Below are 27,561 nucleotides of genomic sequence, written 5' to 3' on the forward strand. Positions count from 1 at the left end.
TAAAATGAATTCCGACAAGTTGGAGGTAAAACGATTCACAATCAACCTCACCAGCCGTACGTATCGTGTATCATGTTTTTACAACCGCAACCTACGCTAATATCGCCCGTGCAATTTACCACAGAGATTTTCGCTAGATATATTTGTTTCCGAGCAATTTTTCCCCCTGTGCGCAAATCGATCAACCATAATACTACGTCAATGCGCGTATTTTTAGAATAAACCTTGCGTCGGCATGTGTATAGTTGTATATGCCAACAATATTTGTACGCAAGTATAGCAATACTACCTTCGAAGAGGTACAGTTCACTTCGTGCGTATACATAGATATGTATTATATTACAGCCTACGCTCTTCGCTCTCAGTTAGAAATTCAACTTATTATAAATCTTTCTACTATGTTATTTTCAGAGTGGTAGAACGTGGGCGTACCAAATGTGCGCAATATTGGGGACCCGAACCTGGCGAGGAAGTTTCCGCGGGGGGATTTACCGTCACAACTCTTGAGGTTGAAACAAATCCCGACTACACGATATCAATGCTACTTCTCACCAACGACAAGGTGAGCTTGTGTTCGAACTGAACAAATGACCATTTTATGTTTCAATCTGTTCGAATTGTTTATGATTTTAAAGAGAGGGCCGCAATATACTTGCAGAATGCTTTTAGTAACAAAGATATTTAGAACCAACTATTTTTCCTCTCTTTATACTCCGCTCTAGTGATGTTCATTGTCAGACGACTGTGCAAAGATATCGTCTCCATTGTTACGGACTGTAAGCAGCTTAAGTATATATTCAAGACTCGTCTTACATTAAGCCTCTTCACTTGTCATACATACCGCTGAACGGAAAAACTTCGGACTACACCTTTTCTTTTTTCTCATATATAAACGTAATATGAAACTCTCGGTGATAATTAAACCGTTGAATTTGAATAACAATGTCTTCGAAAATTCAGATAAATTTTTGAAATTCAATGTAATTTGAAGAAAATTTAACAATTTTGACGTTCGCCTTATTGCGAATTTTTTTAGACGGAAGAAACCAGAGAAGTTTGTCACATGCTTTACACAGCCTGGCCAGATTATGGAGTTCCACAATCTGCCAAAGCCCTGCTACAGTTTTTGTCATTGGTAAGAGAACAACAGAGTAAACTTTTGACGAGTCGAGGTGACACATGGGCTGGTCATCCTCGGGGACCTCCAATTGTAGTACACTGTAGTGCTGGAATCGGAAGAACAGGTGAATTTTAATTGAATTTAAATATGTTATCGATTAGTTTTTTAACTCATTGTCAGTGCTATCTGGAACGTCAATGGATTTTCAATATTTCAAGTTTGCAAAGCCTCGTAGCTTCGATTAACGAGTTGTTTTTTCAACAACTCTATTTCAGGAACCTTTTGCACTTTGGATATTTGTATATCACGCTTAGAAGACACGGGGACAGTCGATGTCAGGGGGACAGTTGAGAGAATTCGAGCCCAGCGGGCATACAGTATTCAGATGCCCGACCAATACGTATTTTGCCATAGAGCACTTGCGGAATATGCGCTCTCTCGCGGTATGCTGAGTCCACAACACTTGGCTATGCTGCCTTCAACCATTGAAGAGGATTCCGACTAATCTTTAGAAATTTAATTATATTATTACTATATGTAAGAACCCGACCGAACCCTTCGTCCTGTCCTTTAACTCACAGGGTCTATTATGCCACATGCGGAGAAACATGGCGTATAGGTAATCCGTTAGAGCTGAGCCGTTAGGAACGCTGTTGTTTCAGCAAACTGTACATTTACCAATTCTTGTTGACCGATAGAGATGAGGTAATCATAAATTATTGACAAAGAAAAAAGAAGAAAAAGAGTGACCGTAAGTTTACTGTGTTCTTACGCTTCGGCTTTAGGAAAATTTTCAACACGGTTAACTCTGTCACCGATCATGTGAGTCTCTCAGTTTCAATCCGACAGAAAAATTAACAATTAATAACTAATGAAAATAACTTCCACGACTTCCAGTAGACAGAAAATCGTACATATTTTGTACGTAGCTACGATACGGCTAAGCCATTTTTGGATAACCAAAGATTATCCGTTTTATTGTATTCATCTAGGAATGGAATACCTAATTCGCATAAGAATTTTCCAAAGATTGGAGTTGGTTGGCGAACTCCTATTTGAAAAATTGATGCGGCGTACTTCGAGTTCGTAATGTTGAAGTGCCAAGGCCACTGTGAAGAAAAAAAAAAAAAAAACGAAACCTGCATGACAGAGGTACCTATGATGAAAAGGTTAGTATCGCGTAAGTCTGGAGTAAGGCAAGAACTGCGTATAATCAGGAGTAGAACAGATTTGAACGAGATCAACATTGAATTAATCCTTAGGTTATAGAGTATTGCGACTGATGGAATTTAATCAGGATTTAGTAAAACAATTAATCGGACTGAGCACAGAAAATTTCTACATAAAGGTATTCACGATAATAAAATAAAAGTATACTCATTTTTGCGAGGATAGCAAACTTTAAGTTGATATAACTTTCATGGAAATGTATATTTATAACTATACTAGGCTTAGAATATTAAGGAATGAAAAGATGTTTTTTTTTTTTTAATCAATATCCTTGTAAGTATATCGGCATTTTTATAATTCAGCGCTATCTATAATCAGATAAAATTTATCAACCGAATTGATATTCATTTTTCAACATTCACGCAACCATATTCACAATGATTTTACGCTGTTGATATTAAAAAGTTATTATTGATAATTTATTTCAATCTTTTGAATACACCTCAATTGTAGGACAGTTTTCGAATTTATTTATATATCCTGCTGATTTTATTATGTTTTTGTCCGATAATTGTGTAGGTTATTCACAGATCACTGACTGCCACTATATCATTATTCGTATCCAAGTTGATTGAGCTTGAATGATAAAATTTTAAATCTGATCATTTCAAATAATCAATGAATTCGTACTACTCGCAATAAACTTTGCCAATGGGCAAAACCCGTGTCTACTATCTGTTTTATTATCTTGATAAGAAAATATGTATCACACGCATCTGTTGTGTAAATGGTAAAATTGTTTTTTCTTGTAAAGAAAATTCTTAAAATTGAACATCGAAGAATGAGATTAAATTATTTATCACGTGTTCAATTAGTTGTCTGTGAAATGTTCCTGTGTCGATTTGGAAAATTTGATAACATTAAATCAGTATCGGAAAAATTGGATTGCTTCGGTCCCGGTTTTAATAATTCATATATCTACGTAAGTTTTTAAGAATTATTTCATATACCCTTGCAGGTACTAATTATGGGCATATTTTTATTTAATTAATGATAATAATTATGTTGATAAAAAAAAACTATTTATTAAAATATCGATACAAGTCTAATTGCAAATCACTCCTTTTTTTTAGTTATTTTTTCCCCTCTTGTTGTTTTATTTTTCAGTTAAGAAATTGTATTTGCTGATTCACTTCGTTCACGATAGCGTTGATTTATTAATCAGTATAAGATATATATATATATATACACCAGTATTTCTTATGCGCTGAAGATGACCGTTGATACAATTGATAATTATGATTATTATAGAATGAATGCGTATATCGTGAATTAAAGAGATTTTAGCTGCGACTCGATATTCATTTACGGTTAAATTTACAAAGTTGAACCAGCAAATGCGACAAATAACGAGGAGTAGTGTAGGATCTCTCAATAGAATTTGATAAATTGATATCTTTCTATTTCCATTTATAACTTTGAACTGCTGTAATTGTAGTTATACAGCTGGGTAGATAAAAACAGTCGATTTCCCGTTGTATTCAAATTTGGTGGCGATGTGGCATTGTTTTCGTTCGCGGGACATCAATGAAATGATTGCCCCCAGCTTAGAGTGTTGACATTCAAAATTTAGACTCTGAACAATTATGATAACTATTGAAGATGAATGAAATAAAACATTTATTGAGTTTAAAAAGATAAAAAAATAACCACGTTTCCCAAGCAAAATAATTAGATCATGAAGATGTACCGCCGATTTAATAACAAATTTCACACATCAACTCTGCCATGCAACGAAATTGTATTTTTGCGCTATTTTTGGTTTCGAAATGGACTGGACTATCCAAGTATGTTGTACATCTGTGTAACTTTTGAATGAATTGTAAATACTATGCCTTCAATTACCGTAATTGTACCTAATTAATTTAATATATTGCAAAAAAAAATCATTTACGTACATCATTATTTGAACTGAAAGAAGAGAAAAACAAACCAGAAAAAAAATATCAAAAATATACGTTTAGAAATAAAGCAATTTCGTATTTTATTATGTCAGACCAAAAAGTAATTGAATTATGTAATTTATAGCACAAAGTAAACATTTATCTCTCTTAGGTCTTGAACATGAATTTCTTGTCAAGTGTCTAATACTTTGTACCGTACTAATGCCGTATCACTTTGATCCCCACTGGATTGATTGGTCTGCAAAGTTACAGATGCTTAAAAACTCAATATAATCATTAAATAAACACTATGTAATATTGTTGTAATTCTGAATGTTGGTTGTCATATCAATTAATGGTTGAAACAAAGATAATTCTCTACACCGAAATAGACACATACTTTACCTTGTTACTGATCATTACGTATTACGTGAAAAAACACGCATTTAAACATCCCATTCGATTTGTGATATAACTAATAGATGAAATCTTTGTGAGCTCGAAATTATTTTTGTGAGACACTTTCAATATTTTTGCATTCTGCAGTGAAATACTAAGATTGAAAAAAAGTATAATAATAACTATAATAATAGTAATAAAAAAAAAGTGAGTGAATATAGAAAACTATTTCCTTGTAATTGTGCTTGACAACAACTATACCTAGGCTTAAATTATTAAAGTCAGTTGAGACAATATTTGGCACATTCTAATTTCATTAAACTTTGTACATGTATTATGTATATACTACGATATATAATACAGATGTACCTATATTATGCGAGCTGTCGCTGATGTTTTAATGTAATTAAAAAAGACTTGTTGGAGTGTCAACGGAAAAAATGCGTTACCGGTGAATCATGGCAGCTGCTTTCGCGGCGTGAAAATGATTGATTGGAGATTTCGTTTTTTAAATCTTTTACAAAAACAGGAAATAATGATAATGGCTTCGAAATGACAATAACTCACAGTTATTACCCTCGTTACGATTTTTTCACTATTCTTGATTGCATTATTGTTGGATTATTATGTCGGGAAATTTCACACTGTATTATCTCATGGATCGGTCACAATTATGGATTTCGAATAAAATCAATCGCTTACAATGGTGTTGAAAACTCGAAGGTGAAACGATGATGTACTGAAATTTGAACTATAGATACACTGATGGTACGACGATAGGCTGATCTACACCCATAGTTTTAACGATGCAATATCCTAGTATGATCGACAAAAACAAAATTATAGACATACGTCGTTATAGAACTTGTAGTCGCGGTACACACACACACGTAATGAATTCTGTTAACCGTATAACCTTAGACATCTGTCTATACGCATCGTTTTATATATGGATGTTACAAACTGTTGTACATATTCCGAATAAATATTAAATCAGTAATTATTCGAGTACGTTAGTTATATTCGTAAGTATGGAAATATTCTAGTCGCTAATCACGAGTGTCTGCATTTAAATAAAGAGTATCCGAACAAACATTCGGTCGCCGATCCCAATTCGCAAGATCTGGATAAAAGAAGATCATCTCTTGGTTTCCACCGATTTAGGAGCAGAATTGACGCTAGAGGAAATTATAAATTCGTACCAAACTGAAAATGATTTCCCGAGAATTTTTCGAATACTGTATTGAAAAAAAAAACTGAACTTGGTATTCAGTCTAGCCGCTAGAGGGCTTTTGGATGTATCTTATAGTTCATGATCCAGCCAAATAAGGCGAAGGGCGGGACAAATATATCGTACACTAGTGTCTGCTGAAGTGGGGGAGAGGCTGCTTGTAGTGGTGATACAGAACTGATACGTGACTCAGGTGACAAATCGACCTGTGTGTAAAGATTCACCGGGTTGGCATATTTTTATTACTACTTAGAGACCGGCAACAAGGCATACGACTGTAGAAATGTCGTATGAAACAAGTGAGTTTTTATTGCACTACTTTACTCCTGATTGTTACCTCTTATTCTCTTAGTGCTATTTATATGTCACCGTCTCTTCGGCTCCCTCGATTGTGAGATACTTCCCGATTTGTTAGTGTAACCCATCTCATTTTGAATCTCTTCATACAAACATGTATTTCATTCAGATGAATTAGATGGAACCCGTTTCCAAACACTATTCTCTTACTTACTGCTGTCTCTGGAAAAAGTTTTATATAAAACTAAACGAAAACTGATTCGTTGCTCGGTTTAGGGGCAATACCAAGTTGGTAATACCCGTAGAAATCAACCATAGTGAGGTGATAAATCATTTCCGAGTGGTTATCAAACATGACTCACAATTTTTTACAATCTGCAAATAGAACGGGATGGTAGAACGAAATATGCTATTGAAATTTTTCTTAACTCGAGGATTTGTCATAGACACAAGGTAGATGAATTACAGGAAGCTGTGCCATGTTAAAAATGATAAAGTTGATACTTCATTATAAAAGTGCTATGCCTACACTGGAGCTGCAGTTTAGAGCGCTTATTCCCATTCAAACAATTGATAACAAATAATGAAAGATCGGCAAATGTGTTAGGGATATTCAACAGGCATAGTTACAATGTTATTTTAGCTTTCATTAATAAATATAACAATCAACCAGTCATCCTGATACCATTTATTACAGGGAATTATTAGAAGTTGATAGACTTTTGTAAATGGTACTTGCAAGATAACGTTTAAAGGTGTTTCAAAAAGGGTACACAATTATTCTGCATATAAAAAAATATTAACTTACCAAGAGATATCTGTTTTCAATTCTATGTAATCAGTACATACAATCAAAATGTTCAATCTTATCTGTTGATTATACGATTCTGTAGAAGTTTTCTTGTTTGTGTGTAAAATTTTGTATTTTGCTTGACTTTCACGAGTAACATTTGCTTTTTAGAATACATATTTGCAACTTTGCCACGAACGCAAAGAGGCCAACCCTTGGTACTTGGTGGTGATCCTAAAGGGAAAAACTTTCTATACACCAATGGAAATAGTGTTATCATTAGAAATATCGACGTAAGTACCACTAGAAAATATTCTATATTAAACGTTTTTTTGCGCTAGTGTTTATACTACACTTGTCATTATTTCGTTTTACTGTATTGCTTATCCGACACAAAGTACTAAGAATGCCTAAAATTTTGTAATTCCACACCTTTAGTATACACTGTATCATGTAAAGACCTAAGTTGTTGGTGATATATTTCATTCCAGAATCCAGCTATTGCGGATATTTACACCGAACATTCTTGCCCTGTAAATGTTGCCAAATATTCACCCAGTGGTTTTTACATAGCTTCTGGTGGTAGGTATCTTGTCAGACCACCATAAAATAAATTAGTTTATTCTCTATTGGTTTCTTTATGTGTTGATATATTACAGATCAATCTGGTAAGGTCCGTATCTGGGATACTGTAAATAAAGAGCATCTTTTGAAGAATGAATTTCATCCCATCGGAGGACCCATTAAAGATATAGCATGGTCCCAAGACAGCCAACGCATGGTAATTGTTGGGGAAGGTAGAGAAAGGTAAGATATCATATTTTGGGAATCGATTTCAATTTGAACTAATTGATGCATCAAATCTAAAGTGTTACTGATTACATTTTCTATTTTACGCGTTTATAGATTCGGTCACGTATTCATGACTGAAACTGGAACATCTGTGGGGGAAATATCTGGCCAGAGCAAACCCATTAATTCTTGTGACTTCAGACCTGCACGACCATTCAGACTGATTACCGGCAGTGAGGATAATACTATTGGCATATTTGAAGGCCCACCGTTTAAGTTCAAGTAAGCTGTACTTTCTTATATCGATCAAATAATGGTCACTAACAATAAGTACTTTATAATAATATTTTCCGTTTTCAGGAAAACCAAACAAGATCATTCTAGATTTGTTCAAGCTGTACGCTATTCTCCATCTGGTAATCTATTTGCATCAGCAGGCTTTGAAGGCAAAGTTTTTATTTATGATGGAAACACATCGGATCTTGTGGGTGAAGTTGGTTCTCCAGCACATCAGGGAGGAGTCTATGGTGTAAGAATTGCACATCCATCTCATTACTTCTTGATAAAGTAATATAGTTATTAGAGATGTGCTTTCTTCCACAAACGGTTGAATATACGAAATCAAACGTACGTCATGTAACCATCAACAGGTCGCCTGGAAACCAGATGGTACGCAACTGCTAACTGCTTCTGGAGATAAGACATGTAAACTATGGGATGTAGAAACTAGAGCGCTCATTAGCGAGTTCAACTTGGGATCAACTGTTGATGACCAACAGGTATATGCTCAAGTTTCCATTTTCAGAAATGAACAATCATCAGCGATTTAACTCATTCTCAAAGCTTTTTTGATTCATGCAGGTCAGCTGTTTGTGGCAAGGTGAACATTTGCTAAGTGTATCACTAAGCGGTTTCATCAACTATCTAGATGTCAACAATCCCGATAAACCACTGAGAATAATTAAGGTAACATGATTTTAAATGCAATCTGATATGAACATCTTCTCGGTAAGTTGAGGTAATTCTAAATAATCGCATTTTGTGTATGCATTTTTTACAGGGCCACAACAAACCAATCACAGTCCTGGCATTGAGTACAGACAGAAGTACTATATATACTGGTTCTCATGACGGTTATATAACTAACTGGAATGCTGGATCAGGAGAGAATGACCGTGTGCAAGGTCAGGGTCATGGCAATCAAATTAATGGAATGAAAGCCGCTGGAGATTTACTTTATACCTGTGGTATTGACGATAGTTTGAAGGTTGTTGACATACCCTCCAACAGTTATACCGGTGCTTCCATCAAACTGGATTCACAGCCAAAAGGTCTGGACATTTATGGAGATATTGTAGTCACGGTTTCTGTCAATCAGGTTTGTAGCGTTCAGCTGTTCATAATATGTTTCAAAATTAGTGCTTGACAATTGAATTTCATATGTGATAGATAACTGTCGTCCAAGATGGTAAAAAAGTGTCAGGTCTATCAGTTGATTATGAACCATCATGTGTCACAATCAACCAAGAAAATGGTGATGTTGCCGTTGGTGGTACAGCCGATAATAAGGTGAGTGATTTTGAATGCCATAACGGTGATTTTTGGGTCAGGTTCTTCAGGGTATTTTTGTGTTGCTCTAGGCTCATATTTATGAATTATCTGGTACAACTCTTTCTCCTAAAACGGAACTACAACATCTTGGTCCAATTACGGATGCCGCCTACAGTCCTGATAACAAGAATCTGGTCATTTGTGATGCCAACAGAAAAGTGATCTTGTACGCAGTGCCAGAATATCAGGTAAATAACTATTCATCATCTAGTAAATATAGTATTCTAAGACTTCAAAGGAACGTATCGAGCTCTTCAAACGTAGTTGGCTCGTGCTTTTTTTTTGACGTAACAAGCTATATGGGCATATATGTATATAATTACTCAATCTAAATGAATTGCTTCCTCAGAGCTGATACTGAATATTTGTTGCTAGTTTAGTCATCCCTAAATATTCGACACACTCTTATACCAATAACTAAACACATTTACGCTTGACTTTTGAAACTTTTGTTCTCATCCCGCAATGCACACTGGATCTTCAGAAGGTAATATCTGATTGTGGTTACATAGTTATTTTTTTGTTGATGTCGAATAAGATAGTACAATACGACGATCACGATGATAAATTGTTAGTAGCGATGATTCTCAGTCCACAGCTTTTTTTCCATCAAATATTAGTCCATAGGTAAATCGCATATCACAAGCAGCGTATAGAACCATTTATTCCGCTAATTAAATAGCTCAGTATATTGCAGTAGTTTGCAACTGAATCCAGAACAGTTGGACTCCTATGCTTAGCACTGCACTATAGACTGTACTTTATAATTGAATAGTAATTCAAGCGAAGAATTCTGTTCATCAATTCTTTATTCTAAAATGGAATGTAATAATGCAGCTCGCACACAACAAAGAATGGGGCTTCCACAATGCAAGAGTGAATTCTGTCGCCTGGTCCCCAGATTCTCTTCTCGTAGCCAGCGGCAGTCTCGATACTACGATTATAATTTGGAGCGTCACTAATCCAGCAAAGCACACAATCATCAAGAGTATGTAAAATTTCTACAAATTCTACTTGTTACTGATCGCCAATAGTTTTATCTATCACCACTCTTCTGAAGATTTTAACACATTTAAAAAGCAATAACCACTACCTTCATAAAAGTCATCTTCCTCTAATACATAAGCGTCATCTATTTCAGATGCCCACCCACAAAGTCAAATTACCCGTTTGGTATGGCTTGATGATGAGACATTAATTTCCGTTGGTCAGGATTGCAATACCAAAGTATGGCGTGTGGAAAAAATCTAAATCATCGGTGAATCTCTCTCTTTTTTGAGATTGTCCAATTATTATCCAGAATGCACGTCTTTCTGCTGGGTTTTAGATGCATTTTATTTATTTAATTCGTAACTTACAAATATTGTATATTATTTTTGAATACAATTCTTGATATACAATAAATTATACCTAAACCTATACACGTCAACAAATTTCTGAGCAATCCCATATTATACTAAACACTAATATAGTCACTAGTACCGCAAAAATTGTTTAATTATACTGAGGGGGCAAACAGATTTCAAACAAATTTTTTGGTGTTTTTTTAAACATTTCGTATTGAATCAATAAATATACATACATGTATATATATATTTTTTTTTTATATTAATTCGAATCAGTCATTCAGTTTCATTACCATAATGTCAACTTTGCTGTACGACTACTGACAAATCAGAAGAAGCTTAGCTATTAAATGTAGAGGCAAATGGACTGTGAGGTTGAGTATGATCTGGGGCTCATAGACTTGTATTTCCAACAATTTATCTTGAACAAAAGCATCTAAAAGACCACCAACATAATTAACATAATTTTTGCATTGAAACAAACCAAATAGCGATTTAAAAACATAAGGAAATCGTTGAGTAGGATCTGGAACAATAATTATCTGTGTCTTATTTCGGAAGTGAGAATTGAAGAAATTAAGATTAAAAAAAACACAATCATTCCTAAGAATCATCAGCAAGTCTCGAAGATCTTAAAATTCCGACCTATGTCCTCCTAGGCTTTAATCGAAGCGAGGAAACGGAGATTGCTAATTTTTTAAATCAATTGCTCGAATCATCCGATGATGGATAACTAACTTTAAGGTAATAAATAATTATATTTCTAAGTTGTCTTTATTAAATTGTTTTAACAATAACGACAAAACGATAACAATTTGAACACTAAAGGCTTGAAGGAACTGTACACGAGAAAATATCAGGAGGACACCTCGACTCTATGATAATCCATGGATTATTACGGCTTGGTTGAACTGCATCGAGGGCGCTTTTGCGGTGAGGCAACCGGATGCCTGTACGAAACGTGTTTTCTGAGAGCGTCGCGTGAACGAGATACATGTGGACATGCGGTACAGCTATATGAACTGTTACTATGAGTTTCCATGTGTACGCGTAAATTGTATTGGTTACTCAATTGCTTACCACAAATAAGACAAGTAACACTAGTTTTGTTACAACCTTGAGAACCACTTCGATTTATTAGAGATGCAGTCAGAAACCCAAAGTTCATACTGTCAGATTCCAACACTGAAGGCGGTTTCAAATTATCAAGCAAAGAATTATGTTCCTCTACAAGAGGCATGCACTCGTTTAGAGCTTCGTCAGTGTTTATGGTCTTATCGCTATTCTTAGATATTTGAATACTACTAGCGAATGGCTTCTTTTCTCTTTGATTCAATTTTGCATTTATGGAATAATAAGGTTTTATTTTGAGACTATAGGGTGCATCCTGTGGCTCGTTCAAAAATTCTTCATGAGTATTGGGTAACTGTATACTGGATATTGATTGTACCTTTGACGAATCCGCTGCATTGTCTTTTGGAACTGTTATCGGTGCTGGTTCTGGTAAATTCTTGTCTCTCTCCAACATAGCAGACCGAATGTGAGCGCCATTATCATGTTTTTGCTCCTTCTGCAATAAGTATATTTCTTTCATTGCTTGAAAAAACTCATCCTGCTAGTCGTACATAAAACACACTTGATTAACCCTTAAAGGACCGGCATACGCCATTTGGTGTAAGGTCATTGACCTTCAAACATTGGACATTAATTTGGTCCAATGGCCAATGACTTTAGACCACTTTTCTGCAGATAAAACTCATTTTCGAAATTCCTCGAATGCTGGTGCGCTAAGGGTTAACATTGGGATTTCACAGTAAACACCTCTGAGTAACATTTAAATAGTCCGAGTTCACTTAAAAATGATTGCATAAAAACTGCCAGCAGATATGATAACAAAGGTACAAAATTAATTCACACGTGCGGGATGCGTGTACCCAAGATGTGAAAAATTAGTAGCCATTTGAAAACGTGACACTTTTATTTAGCACAAGTTTCAAATAAGGTTCAACAAATCTTGACAATTCATAGGGTTTTTACTGAGCAACACCAATGGCAATAGATTTCAAAACAATTGGACGTGATTGGGTCAGCTCTTTGCTTAGCAAGCCTGACGCAGAATCGCAAATGTAAAAATATTGCTAAATGTGAAAAAACCTAGGAAATAAGCCGTTTTAGCTGTACCTGTAAATTCATTCTATGGGGTAAAGTTCCATGGGACGCATCCACTTGCATTTAGTGGCAAACACACAACGACCTTGATCTCGTGGATATCGTTTGTTATTCATTATCGTTCCTTTGATGCATGTATGTATGTTATGTACCAGATTAATCCTTCATCAAGTAGTTCTCGAGGAACGACAGTGAATGTGTTTAAGTGACCTGAATAAAACAACACAATTATAGGATAATATTTATATTAGAAGGAAGCAAGCAAGTGAATTCTGTTAGTGTGTTATTAAGCCTGTTGCAAAGGAACCATGTTTAGAATTATACCTATTAGTTGATTGTTTGGGTTATTCTAAATAGTGTCAGTTTAATTTTTAGCTTCTTGAATACTTTGGAAATTATTTAATCAAAACCGTATTTTGAGACTTGAATAAATTGTAGTACTAATCTGATCTTTCACTTGATTGTGCACTAATAATTGGTACGTTTGGACGAGTCAGTGATATGATACTTACAATTAAGCTTTTCAATGAAAGGCACTCATACGGTTAAAAAAAACGACTTTTCTTCCATTCTTAGCCCATAATCAACTCTTCCATACTCCGTTCTATGTAATTACACAATCATCAGTTTCATATGAAGGAACATTATGATCTCGCTGAACGATTTTATTGTAAAAAGCTTGCAAGGTTTGAATTCGGCATGCAGGAGTAGGAATTTCAGTTGAAAAATCCAACAACAAAGATATGTACATAAGTGTTTCGTGAGAAACACGGACTTTGGGTATAATTTGGAATCAATCTAAAATTATCAATGTGTTAGTTTTTTGTTAGTACATTAACTATGAAAATCGAACAATTTTTCTTTAATTGACATATTTGCTAATTGGTGATTAACTTCAAAATTTCTGATTAGCACTAGATGTAAAAGGGGTTGAAGTACTGTTGATATCATCAATGTAGTGGAAAAAAACATTACCCCAGCAATGTCAGCTAAGCCGCGTACGTGGAGAGTATCCGCCATGGCCAAGATTGCAGGTAATTGTTCTTGGTAGATGTTTACTTCCCCGTTATACATAAAGGTGACCAATGCGCAAAGATCAGCGTACTCTGTACCAGGCAATACAATAACAGGATGCTGTTGGATGCTAAGGTCCTACAAATCATTTTGTGGATATTTACCCAACAATTTCACAAAGTTATATCAAGAGTAGAGCTTGACCTATTGATCTCCTAATGGTACCTTTTGTACACTGTAATACCTTAAACAATTCTTTGAAATAGTAGCTGCAAGCTGATAATATAATTTTATGAGCACGAATCTGCCTTCCACCAGCACTTAATGTCACATCTGTAAGGTATCCTCCATCCAGCAGCTTTGGCAAAGAGCTCAGAAGCGTATTTTGAAAATTGTGCCATCGCAGGCAGAATTGCTGTTGACTCTCCATGTTTTAGTGCTGGAAAGATGGAAACGAAATTGTCCAATCAAGATATCAACCGTGGGAACTAATTTATTGAGTCTGAGGTATTAAAAACCCTAAAAAATTGTGAAAGCTTTTCCACAACACTTGATCAGAACTCGATTTTATAATTCTCAACCATTCGAACAACAGGAAACAAATTGAGTATTGTTAAAAATAATTCAAACTTGAATCTAGAATAACACTCAGTAGATTACCCCAATAAGTAGTGTTGTATCGTTATGAGGTTATGTGTGTCTTTCATCACATATAAATGAGGAATTTGAGGCATGTAGGACAGTGCCTATTGTGTTAGTCGCAGTTATATATACATGTCAGCCTACATAGATAGACAGAGACAATCCTATTCATTTAATCAGCCATCAGGTTCCAGCCAAATCTATTATTGTCTTTGAGTATGGCTGGAAGAAAATATACAAGGCAGCAAAATTCTGATCAGTGGGGTTATCGTTACACTATAAACCTAAACTCTTTCAAATATTATCTATTATTGAAATATCATTGCACACTCAAATATTGGATTCACACCTTGTTTAATTCGTCTTAGTATTTCGATTTTAAATACCAAAAATTTATCCTACAGCACCACCTCCTTGGCAGATCACAGAACTGTGTAGAACCGCGTACTACATGCAATACAAAGAATAAACTAGGGAAAGGGTATATTTATTGCCTGTAAGCTTGACCCTTGCTTATCTAGATGTCTCTTTGTCTGAGTGTGATCATCTGGCTGAAATCTGGCTCGCTTCTGGTCCATCTGGTCCTGACTAGAGCGTGGCTACAGATGGAGCTAGAGACCTTAGAATCTCTAGATAACTATTTCCCAAGAGATATGGAGCGCAGAATTTAAAACTACAAATTCAATTGCAAAACGACAAATTTTTTATCCCTTTTTCGTCTTCGCATTTTTGAGTCAGATGTAATAATCATTTCAATGGTATATCGATTGATGTTCATCATGATTTCTCACCTCTTATATTATATTTTTATTATTTTCTAGTAGAGTAATGGATAGGCTACGAAGCATTTTAGCCGTATATACTCAGCGTTGCATCAGTGAAATCAATTACTTTATGCGTCAGGTAATTCATTACATACAGAAGTCATCATATGCATGCTTATTCTATATAAACATCTAGTACTGCTAAGAATTATTATTATAATATTCTAACGTTAATTGAAATGGAAGTGAAGTCGATGAAATTATAACACATTAGCACGAGGATAGATTTTGTTTCAAGAATGAATCCATAATATAACTTTGATCGTCTTTGACATGTACTCCTTCGCGTCGTTGATCCATCGATTCACAGTTACTACAGTGCATCATACATTTACACATTTAATAACACTGATTACATCTTTGAAAAAATCATTCACTTATATTCATTATTAGATACGCATTCGGGCGGATAACATGTCGCGCGTCATCATGACACACATCATGAAACATGTCATACTCTGATTCGAAAAAGATCTTCGTCTCTAATCATTTGAATAAGTGTAACCGAACGTGTCTATGCGAGAGAAACACGAATCTGTCGAGAAAATTAACGTGAGAATAAATCCTTTCGTGATTTCGAGATCGAAGGTTGTCAGCAATTGCATTTTAATATAATTGAAATGCTGCGAATTACCACACACAGTCTGTTGAAATACACTTAATTATTTGGTTCTTTCATCTGTAGTCTGAATGTAATTTTGTTGCAGATACATTTTCTGAAACCAGATGTCAGAAATTGTATATGACATCCCATGCATGTTTGAAAATTTCAGAATTAAGACAGAATAATTTATGTGCATGACAATTTCGGGCTATGTAATTGGAATTATTTCAAAGCTGATCTGACGCATTATTCCAGTATCGTCATCATTGCCGTTGATATAAACTTACCTCCGAGGTGTAATAATAAGGTGTATTTGGTAACGAGGTCAGGTCAGTTGACAGAGATGAATTTGAAATTGCCAATTTGTGTTCGACGAGCTGCAGGCTGCAGCAGGAGGAGTATTGAAATACGAATATTATAATATACATGAGAATATCTGTACAGTGCACCGGGATAGACGGGATCGATTATTTGAATACATTCCATTCCATGCACACTTCGGTCTTCGAAAGACGGATTTTTATCCGTTGAAACGTGAAACGAAAGAATCGAAAGCAAATAGTACTGCATAAGAGAATCGCGTTGAATAAAACATATACTTTGATGCAATCAAGAAATGTTCAAATGGAATTAATATTGTTCAATTAAGAGAATCTCTTCTTGATTAACAATGAATGCACCTGGAATAACGGAATGGAAGGGAAAAACAAAAATTTAGTTGAAAAAAATAATTATAAAACAAAAAAAGTACTTTACCTCAAAAGATGGAAAACAGAACAAATGAACACTGCCCCAATTATAATGCCGTTTGCATGAAGTTAAGCACGTCTGCGTTTTCATTATACTACTTTTAGCTTGGTAGCTCCAATTTAAGGTGAGGTCAGAGTAGGAGTATTCGGACCAACTCCTGCACTCCATTTGAATACATGCAGACTTCGTTGCAGGTCTTCTTCTTCTTTCTCTTCTTCTTCTTCTCAGTTTTTTTTTTTTTTTTTGTTCTTCTTGCGCGCAGCACTAACTGTTGGCTAACAATTACATGATTCAAAGTCCCTAACGAAGCAACCAAAGAGAACTGGTTCGAAGATTATCAGATTTACGGGACTTTGTAAAATTAGAGAATTTTTCTTTATCTGATCAAACTAAATGGTTTCGATGATTCGATCTCACTCGATGGGCGTTTCATTATTTAATGCTTTCGTTCGAAACATTTCAGTATTACGCTGCAGTTATCTTACAATTAGTGAGTCAATAAGAATGTTAGTAGATCAGCTTCAATGATAGGTATGTCGAACGATATGATTTTTGGCATCTCACAGTGCCAAAATGGGTAATTCAACAGAAATTTTATTTTTAGGATAGAGTTTTTTTTTTTGAATTTACAAAAAGTTTTAACGATCAATTTTTGTTATTCAATCACTCTGTTCATTTCTACAGAGGAACATTTTTTGCCGATATAGATCACGATATTGTAGTTGTTTCGATACTCACGAATACGCTATTCTGATTTCGAGAGACATGAGATTCAAGCAAAATGCAGTAACATTTTTTCTCCTATACTACCGTCCCCTCCATCCTGTTTACATACATAAATTCGGTACCGTTACTCTAAAGTTATTGATTCCATTGAACGGATGAGGAAATTTTTTGGTTCCTCCAAAGAATTCTTATTTTCCGACCCTTGAACGGAGCTGATCAGGTGTATTCTTCTACAGCTCTGATCCGCATACATCGGAAGAGTATACATGTAGTTATGTACATGTGTATACATATGTTATCATACTCGCGTTTAGGTATACCAAAATTTACACGTAATACACCTCCATGCATCGGTAAATGCAGATTTACCGAGCTCGATGCGGCGAACGATGTAAATTATGGATTCCGTTTAGCATTTCATTAGTTTATACATACCAGCAGAATTGGGAGAACGTAGACTTATCACTACCCTATATTCGCTACGCCTTATGTATTAAAGTGTATAAGGGCGCATTGATTACAACCAATAACACAATCGCGGAGTATATATCTAAATAAATCTGGACTTTGAGGAGAGCCAAAGATATAATTCCTCAATGTTGTTTTATAAAGTCTATCTACGGAGGCAGCTACATACTCGATGTATACTCTGTAGCAAATCAGTTGTTATTAATTTTAGTTTCATTTACCCCTCTTCATCGACGTCTAAGAAAATTTATTCCTTCCAACCAATCGGTAGGTATATAACAATTTTCACTCACAACTTACAGCTCCCGTTTATGGTAATTCTGCTACAGAAAACTCGGTCAACATAGATGACTTTTGGATCAAATATCTGTACGGGGCGCTTCATACCAATTCAAATGATCCGTGACCCTGATCATCTTACAATACCTATATTCTTCCTTTAGGTAAGAATCTTGTTCCTAAAAACGATAAAAAAATGTTGAATTTTCATTTTTCCAATGCATTCATTTTAAATTTGTAGAAAATCACATCAATTTTATGACAAAACGGGAACGAAATTTCAATCTATTTTCATCACTAGACAGGTTGGAATATTCAAGAGAAAGAACTGAAAAACTTTCTTCAAGTCTACAATCCCCTGTAATTCGGCGTTGTATCGCAGCAATCCAGAAGAGCAATCATAATGCCTGCCATCATAGTATCCTGAATACCTAGTAGTGTATTACGTATTCCTGATATTAGATGTGTGATGTTCGAATTCACGAACAATAGACGGTATGTACTCTCATAGGTTTTACGATAGAAATTGCTTCGCCATTCCTCAGCATTCTATAGTTGAGTCTTCAGCAATTCCCACGGGATGATTAAAATTGCCCATACATTGTCCGTTGCAGGCCGTTGTTTATACAGCTCCGGTAGCAAGTGGTCAAATCATAAAATATATATTATTATATGTATACCTAGCGAGCAGTTGGTTCAGGGCTTGGTATTATACAGGATCGCGTGGTAGATGAACAGCGGAAATTTGTTTGTATGGGAATTTGAGCTCAAGGTAAACCCTTAATTGTTTCTGGTTAGGTGACGAAAGTCCGCAAATGTCTGCAGAAGGGATATTCAATGCCTTATAGCCACCCGATTTCGATTTTCGTCTTTCTCTATTTTTCCGAAAATGCGACGCTTCATTTTTTTTTATTTCATCCATTTCCGTATGGTCGCATGCTCCTTTTTTTCCGGCGTCCTAGTTCTCCATTTTTCTCACGGTATACAATTTTCGCAGGTCTTTTTAATCTGTTACTGCTTTATTATGTCTGCTCGACGTTGACCGATAGGGTGGTTTTCTTATTTCCTTTTTTTTAACTTTCAGTTGATTTTTTTTCCCATCCTTGGAGAGAGTAAGACCATGTACAAAGTTGTGTCTGAGAAATCTTCCATACGGCTGGGTATGAAAAAGTAAATGTTCTCTCCTCCTCAATTTACTGCATTATCTTACACGTACCGTCAGGATATCTTATCAATAAAGTCGATAAAGAATTGAAGCATGTATCAAAGATTATAAATGTGAATACTTATAAGCACGATTGAAGAACTTTTTAGAGCTTGAAACAAGCCCAAGCGGAAAGTTTAAGGGCTGGGAAATTATAACGATCAGCCAAATTAACCGCTTATGCTCTTTTTTTAATTCGGACTCGCCATAGATTTCATTCTTTTTTCGAAGGATACTCGTTCTTTGACTCGTCTCTTGAACAAAAATTGCTGCTGTTTGGAATAAAGGAGCATCTGCGCGCTGTATATTATACCGTGCTACAATATATTTATATGCTGGAACGACTGCATTCTTTTTCATAACCATCTCTTGTAGCGAGTGACACATTTCTTCTGATATGCACCACATTCATAATATAAGTGGCGAAGAATACACGAGGTTATCTCACACGTTGTAAATGTAAAGTAGACAAAATTAGGCAACTTGGAGTATGGATCTATTCACGCCTTTAAGATTTTTTAATTTATACTCGATTTGAAAAGAATTACGAAAAGTATGTAGCTTCGAAAACATCAATTCGAAATTCGTGGGAAAACTATACAAGCTTCTGATTTTTTAAATTCGAAATTCCACCATGTTAAGTTAAAGAGGTGGACTAACCAATTTTCTTCTTCTCTTCATTCTACGCAATTCCGATTTTACTTCTACATCGTTATTGATCGCATTATTAGGGTAGTTAACATTCATAATTTTTATCAGTTTAATTGCCTGGGGAAAATATCGCATAATTTTACTAAAATTCAGTGTGTTTAGGCTGAACTCTATTAAACTTCGCTGTGTTTGTCGATCTGGTCAACGTGAATTAGTGATTAAATATACCTACCACGGAATTACGCCCTGTATATACGTACATACGTATATCGGGCCAAATACAAAAGCTATATCATTGAAAAAGCTTAGCTGTTACTATGACCATGCCTAAATTGTGGGCGCCCATGTGATCACCCGAGGGGATATATGTATGTATGTAATATATTGGTGATTGAGGGAAATGGACAATTTGGCGATCATCGCCGAACAGGCACGAATAAGATTTAGCATAATTTAGCGAATGGATCATCCGTTCGCTCTCTCCTCCCTGGGCCGTCATGACGATCGCACGCTACATAATCAGATAAGTTGCCATTAATTGCACTCAATCACTCATTTGCCCGTATTACTATAGATTCTTGCGCGGGCGAGCTATTTGTGATCACTTTTACGAAACATTGTCTATTCTACATGCTGTTTTATCCATAATCTATTATTTCTATATTTATTCGATTGTATATTCTATATTAAAACGGGCTTGTACCTCACTGTTCTAATTGCTATTGCTAGCCATATACATATCTACACCAAAGTTATTTTATTTATGTCGCCTTGCTGGATTACCTCTTAAAGACATATTTTTATTTATACCGTGATTTTAATTCATATACGTTATATGGCGGTGTCCTATTCGTTATATTCATGTATCCACGACCGTATTAAGCAAGAGGACCGTAGAAATCTACAACTCTATTATTTCATTTACCAATAATCAGGCCCACCGGTATTTGATAAACAAATTTATTTTTACAATCACCGTGACGACTTTATCCCATCAAAGAAAGATTCGTTACAAAGTTATATTAGAGCAATAATTGCACTCGTACCTATATGCTGAATGATTTTTTAAAGTTAAGCCGCCGAATCAAAGTTATACAAAGCTCAATTCACCGATTCCTTGTTATTATTATTGTAATTCTCAGTATTATTGTCATTGCTATTATCAATATTATTATACGACTATCAAGCGCTTGATGGGTGTGACAAATGTCGCCTGGTCCAACACATTAAAGGGTCTTGTACTCGACCGTAGGCGGCTTAGCTCAGAACACACAACTGAAACTCATGTAATTGAATTATCATCGTTGCATCATTTGGCCAGACTTATTATTCGGGACATATTAGAATTCCATCATGAAATAAATTCATTTTTTGAAAAAATGTATTTCAGATTAGAAATGTGTATTTTTTACTCTGTAATTTTATTAGTCTCAGAGATAGTTTTCTGGTGGTCCAACTCGCGATTTTGTTATCCGCCTGGATAAAGTATTTTGGTAATTGTTTCAACAAAGCTCGATTAAAAAAAAAAAGATGCTTTCGCTGTGAGAATTTGGCCCAAGAATAGTTTTTCATGAATTTTTTCTTAAGTTTGAATTTAAAAAAAAAAAAAATCCCATTTTATAAATGTCAGAGTGCACACAATACAAAAACTTGTGCAGCTAATTGTAAGTACTTGTTGTAGATTTTTTTCAATGATTGTAACGTTCGCGATAGAAAATCAAAATTTAACAACATGTAAAGATCCCAAAAAACCATGCATGGTGTGTTGGGATATCAATATCGCGTTCACCTAGCGTCTCGAGTCGATCGATATTATTGATGCATCAATCAAGCGTACACAGTACTTCGATACTTCATGTTGTATGCATAGGAAGTCGATAACCTGATTGTGAGTTCAAATTTCACGCTTTTCTTATCCCTTCAACAAGTGACAATAGTTGATTGATGTATCACATCATAATATATCGTACCCTTGTGATTTTTTATGTATCTGATCATTTCGCTACGTACCTATGCTATCAATTTGTCCACCGTATGGTTCAATAGCACAATGACCTGTCACGCCGATGATAGCAGCACAAATTACATACCGATAGCGGTATGTATAAAGCAAAGTAAGATTTTTATTTTTTTCATTTTTGTTGCCGTATTTTCTGTTTTTATCGCGTATAGGGGAGTGCCGCCTCTAGAAAATCTCGTTACCCGCGCCCGGACCCGGACCTTCCGACTGTCCACCCTCTACGATACCCTTTTATACCGAGAAATGCGCGTGGTAGGAATCGCTAACAAGTATCTACACATGTACAGCTATGTATGGGTATGTACACGTGCATAGGCATTATGTATGTACGTATATACAGGTATGTTGTAAAGTATGTGTATAACGAGAATTGGGACCTTACCGAGCACACGCGTACAGGCAGGCGGTGGTCATTTTATGATGAGGGTATTCTGAAAGTTTAACACAATCTCGATGCTGCGGTGGAAGAAACACCTGCACTAAAAGAAAAAAAAAAAAAACAAGAAAAAAAACAAGCAAATAACGAATGAATAAATAAAATGGATATGATTGCAGCTTCGTATATTTTCCTTCAGTCTCGCAGTGAAATTGAGGTTTCTCATAATTTTCTTTTTGTGTCAAAGGTATGGTCCTCTAGAATTGGATAATATTATACACATACCTATGTACTTGTACGACACATTTGCGTAGATCGCATTTCTGGGGTTGAAAGTAAGAACGATAGAGAAGATGAGCCGAACGTCGGAAACCCCGATGCAGATGAATGACGATTACACGATGAATTTTCACGTTATTTATGCGACTGATACCTAATATGGTAATTGCGAGATCATCGTTATTATCGTTACGAGACTTCTTCGTTTCGCCAATATCCAAAGAGATACGTGAAAATATTGTACGTTTGGTAAAAAATAAAGGGAGCTCAAAAGTCTTTAGAATTTTCAAACACGATCTCGCATATTTATACAACGCTCAACTCTCCAGCCATTCGCAAATACGACTTCCACTGTGTAACGCCAAAAGATGGTGGAAGCGAGGGGTTAAAGCCTCAATACGTTACACTTCACATCCTGTACGGGAGTCCCTTAAGGATCAGGGGGATGCTCTGGATCATCGCTGTTGATAGTAACTCTGTATGTAATCTCACGCCATTCAGAGAAAAAAAGATTATTATTCCAAAAAGCATTCGTTGATGGACGAGATTCTTTTCTCTTTTTCTCTCCTTTCTCGATGCTATCGTCTCATTCGACACGTTTTTCATACCGTAGAATAAATGTCTAGTATTATGCAGCTGTGCTTAGAATTTTAATTTTAACGCATTTTGTACGTGACCTTTTTTTCATCGTAGTAAACGCGCAATCGCGATAATGATTTTCTCTCTACTGATATCCGCACTTCAAAAATAATATAAAACACGAAGCGACACAACAAACATTCGAAGAATACATCATCACAGGCGTATCGTGCTAATAATTTGCGCAGAAAAGGCTTTCGCTTGTAATAACCGAGAGAAAATTGTCGTATTGAAAAGCAACCCCACGGGTCGGCGGTGGTAGGCACTATTTATCTAAAACTTCGGGTGTATGTGAGATTGAAATTACTTCTTGTGATGAATTCGCCACGTTCCAGTAGACTCGCCAAGTTTTCTCAAAATTTATTGCCATTACTCGGATGAATAACTTTCTTTCGCCTATGACAAGAAGTTCAGAGAGTAGCGGGGGACTATTTTATGGTTGGGTTGTATGCCAAATCTTATGGTCTTGCAGCTTATCCGAACGTTCTATGAAATTTTGTTTATGAACAGAACGTAGCTATGTTTTGTAGGATGTGCAAAATTTCAAGAGCGGACTGCGTGCTGCTAAAGGGTTGATTACGCGCGTTCCGTTTATGTACCGTATGTTTTTCTTTAAGATGCCTACCCCATGGGATTTGTCGTCTTGAACTCTTCCCATCGCGCAGACTATATGTATAGGTACGTACATAGTACATACGTACTGTAACGATCCCGTGTAAATATGTACGTGTATATATATATATATATATCTTAACGAGGACTATAACTCTGTGCGCTTTAGCGAACACGAGGGGCAATATTTCACGGGTAAAGAAAATTGGCCCAGAGCCTTCGTTTGTTTAACAAACGGCTCGCGAGGCAACCAACGGTGTTAGACGACGACGTTTTCGTGTTCCTCTCGGTGTTCCTACCCCCCTGTAGGGTTAATCGCTTCCTCAGCTTTTAATCTGTTGTTTTTCAATTTAGTTACATATTACACATTTAGGGCTGAAATAAGGCTTTCTAAAATCCTCAGAAATGTTGAAACTTTGCCGTTGCGATGTTTCCTCGAAGAACCCCATATACGAAATTAGAGATTTAACTCCTCTCCCGAATCCGATTTTTTATAGATCCCTCCGATTTCTCGGACACGAGACCTTCCCTCGGATAGTCAATTGTAAGCATGCAGAATTACGGCTCCTCTGGTCGATTACTTTTTACGAATTTCTTAGGCTTACTTGCAGCTATGAATGATTATTATTATATTTACCACCAAACATCTGTACGCACTCAATTCCATTTGGGATGTGTAACGGAGTCGTTGAACGCAAGAAAAACCAAATGGGAAAACTATAAAACTGTAATACGTTTCTAGTCTGGTTCTCCGGGCCTTGGAAATAACTTGAGTAATTTACGTGGCATCAACACCAGCTGCGCTGACGAGTAGTAGAAATCGGCGGTACAGCGGCATAGAGAAGCGTTCAACAATTACGAGAAAATAACGACGGGAAGATTGGAGTTGATTCTTTCTCAACGGTCGGATGAAAGATAAATTCAAAACAAAACTATGATACCTATGCGTGATTTCCAGAGGGCTCTACATACGAGAAAAATGAATAAAAAAATGTTGAAAACGTGCACCGGAGCAATTGCGAGAGAAATTGAGTCTCGTGATTTGTGAATTTTTCCATCTGGTCATATCGCTAGATGTAACTCTACAACCAACTGCGTGGGGGACGAAAAAATATTTGCGAAATTATTATGCCGCTGCTCGCGAACCTCTGAATATGACAGTCTGGACATACGCTGGATACCACATAGCCATACGCGAATGATTGACAAACAAGAAAAAATGATAATTTTTTTGTTCTTTTCAAATTTTCAATCATGCCGACAAATGGAGTCAACGTACGTACGGTATTGTCGAGTCGATAGTTATCCAGCGTTATCAACTGTTCACTCAACATGATTTTGTCATTCGGAATAACTGTCCTAGAAAATCTAAACAACGAACTCATATGTAACATTTAATTGTAGCCATATAGTTATCTATGATGATAGTTTAATCTGATCAGAAAGAGCCGCAGTGAAATCGTATAACGATCATCGCTGGTAATGCACTATTGGTGTAATCCCCAGCTATTATGTACGAGGGTGTGTTCACGCGGAGTGGCGCAAAGCACAATATTGAATTTGGAGTAGTTGCTACGACGAATAATGCCTTGTATATTCCCATGTATTGTACATAAATGTATAAAATACACAGGCGTACCGTGCATACAATCGTCACGCTACGTGCGACAGACAATCGACACGAATATTCATTGGGTGTCATCATTAGATACTTCTGTCGATCTCGTTCAAAATCATCGTGCTGGAAATGATTCTATTTTAGATTCGATGATTACCGCCTATTTTTATTCCGTTTTATCAGCGGCAAGAAAAAGCAAAATTGTATCATCATTTCAAATGGGTGCAGAAACGGCAACGTTACTATCCTCCAGCGAATCAATTATCCAAGCATAAGAAGAAGAGGAAGGGAATTACGAAATTATCGGCAATTACGATGTGCGATTGAATTACTGATCGCGGAATGGTGCAGGAAGCGAATCGTCAAGAACCGATTTCGCGGACGTAAGTTGCGCTCCAATTTTTCCGGCATCTTCGCGTGTTTTGTCGGGAATCTGCGGTTACAAAACAAAAAAAAACGTACGCAGACTTGAAAACATTTTTTTTTTTTTTTTTTTAATCAATAAACATTTCTCACAACTTTCTTCCGAAACTCCTGCGCGTGCGACTACTTTTTCGGCGATAGCGAACCTGTTGGATGTTCATACTGTGGGCGCACACCGGTGTATCATCCGTTTACGAACGTTCCTTACTAAAAATGGAGAATGAAAATCAATTTAGCGGATTATTGACGGACGACGATGCGGACTAAATGATCCTGCCGAAATATCTTGCGAAGAGCAGCCAGTTTACCGCTGTTGGATATATCGCGAGATATAAGTAAAGACCCCGATTCACCCCACGCTCTCGTACTCAGCTCCCATCGCGCGTGTGTTATTTTACAGTAGAGATGTCGAGCGTACATCAGCTACCGGAGGTGATGATCTTCTCTCGCCGCATGAATCACCCCTGATAACGGAGAAATTCATGGATATAAACCCCCAAAGTACGGTGAAAACGGTGTGTACCACGTATACCTGAAACCTGGCTGGTACCACCTATATCTACACTCGACCCAAACTCGTGCACTCTGACCTATCGCGACCGAACACCCGCGTACCTTATGCGTATACACACTATCTCCGCAAACATAACGTAATGATATTTTTTTCCCCGGGGGGTTTGCAAATAATTTAACGCGGCATACCCGTTACGACAAACAAATGAAATTCTCACGTGAAATTCGCGTGTACCGAGAATTAAAGAGACATCGGATACGCCCTGATCTAGTCAAAAACGCTACGTCGTTTCATTTTTCGAAAGTTTTACAACCGGTAATCTCCGTATCGCTTATTGAGCTGGTGAAAATTTCGCCGTTTTTAACCAGGGATACGCTTTGTGATACGTGTGATGTAAACGTCGTTTGTCCGAGGGTAGTTTTTTGACAACCTGTATCTAAGATAACTCAACTAACGAGCCCGACTACACTGGAGTTCGTGTAAACGCTTAAGCGTGGATCGGTTCGCGTAGCTACGATGCGGCTCACAGGCCTAACGAGAATTAATCAAACGGCATCTGAAATGCGAGGGTGTATCCATCCCTCTATACTGCGACGTAGGTGAGTAGGATATTTATAGCTTGTTTCCGTGTTTCGCCGTCGCTGAGAGATGAGATGAGATTCGAGACTCGGGGGAAGTTCGAATAGAGAGACCCCCGAGAAGTCCTCTAGACACGTTCCGCAGCCTTACCTTTCTCTCTTCTTACGTCTCTTTCTTTGCTCCCGTAAGAAAAAAGATGTTCGCGAGTGAGAACAAAAAAAAATGTGAACCAAAGAATATCGAAATTGATACAAGAGACATAAAAAGGAAAAGGACGAGAAAAAGGAGAAGAAGAATACGAATATATGTGAAACTCTCATGCATTACAAACATTTGTCATACTTTCTTTTACCTGTTATTTTGCCTCCTGACGTTAATATCGTCACGTTTCTCTTGTTCTGAGAAGCATCTAAGTACCGGTTGAGAATTTTGTCGACGGTTTTCTCTTTTCTTCGGTTTTCGCTTTTCGCG

General features: G+C 36.4%; 3 protein-coding genes across 7 annotated transcripts in view; 2 read left to right on the forward strand and 1 right to left on the reverse strand.

Moving 5' to 3' along the window:
- Window positions 1–5,633, forward strand: part of LOC105683199 (tyrosine-protein phosphatase non-receptor type 9) — a 51,090-nt gene extending 45,457 nt beyond the window's left edge. For both annotated transcript variants that reach the window (XM_020850810.2, XM_012395634.3), the window contains exons 8-10: window positions 412–562; window positions 1,037–1,244; window positions 1,396–5,633. In XM_020850810.2, the coding sequence (XP_020706469.1) occupies window positions 412–562; window positions 1,037–1,244; window positions 1,396–1,625 (589 nt within the window). In that variant the 3' untranslated portion in view covers window positions 1,626–5,633. The remainder of the gene's footprint in view (window positions 1–411; window positions 563–1,036; window positions 1,245–1,395) is intronic.
- A 354-nt stretch (window positions 5,634–5,987) lies between these two features.
- On the forward strand, window positions 5,988–10,772 carry LOC105683201 (actin-interacting protein 1). Of its 2 annotated transcripts, XM_012395637.3 has the most exons (14): window positions 5,988–6,162; window positions 7,122–7,243; window positions 7,442–7,532; window positions 7,610–7,757; window positions 7,857–8,024; window positions 8,103–8,271; window positions 8,393–8,521; window positions 8,604–8,708; window positions 8,803–9,120; window positions 9,192–9,311; window positions 9,383–9,541; window positions 9,838–9,840; window positions 10,191–10,341; window positions 10,495–10,772. In XM_012395637.3, exons 1-14 carry the CDS (start codon window positions 6,147–6,149, stop codon window positions 10,602–10,604), a joined length of 1,809 nt encoding a protein of 602 aa, XP_012251060.1. In that variant the 5' UTR covers window positions 5,988–6,146; the 3' UTR covers window positions 10,605–10,772. The 2 variants fall into 2 exon arrangements, with proteins under 2 accessions (XP_012251060.1, XP_012251061.1); XM_012395638.3 differs by lacking the exon at window positions 9,838–9,840 and having other exon boundaries at window positions 5,992–6,162.
- Window positions 10,664–15,207, reverse strand: LOC105683202 (protein bric-a-brac 1). Of its 3 annotated transcripts, XM_048658699.1 has the most exons (5): window positions 14,874–15,207; window positions 14,543–14,746; window positions 14,127–14,321; window positions 13,844–14,020; window positions 10,664–12,269 (listed from the first exon to the last, which is right to left on the reverse strand). In XM_048658699.1, the coding sequence occupies exons 3-5, from the start codon at window positions 14,310–14,312 to the stop codon at window positions 11,595–11,597; spliced, it is 1,038 nt and encodes a 345-aa protein (XP_048514656.1). In that variant the 5' UTR covers window positions 14,313–14,321; window positions 14,543–14,746; window positions 14,874–15,207; the 3' UTR covers window positions 10,664–11,594. The 3 variants fall into 3 exon arrangements, with proteins under 3 accessions (XP_048514656.1, XP_012251062.2, XP_012251063.2); XM_012395639.3 differs by lacking the exon at window positions 14,543–14,746 and having other exon boundaries at window positions 14,874–15,193; XM_012395640.3 differs by lacking the exon at window positions 14,874–15,207 and having other exon boundaries at window positions 14,543–14,866.
- Window positions 15,208–27,561: the final 12,354 nt, after the last annotated feature.

The sequence above is a fragment of the Athalia rosae genome, chromosome 1 (assembly GCF_917208135.1).
Source record: "Athalia rosae chromosome 1, iyAthRosa1.1, whole genome shotgun sequence".
NCBI lineage: Eukaryota > Metazoa > Arthropoda > Insecta > Hymenoptera > Athaliidae > Athalia > Athalia rosae.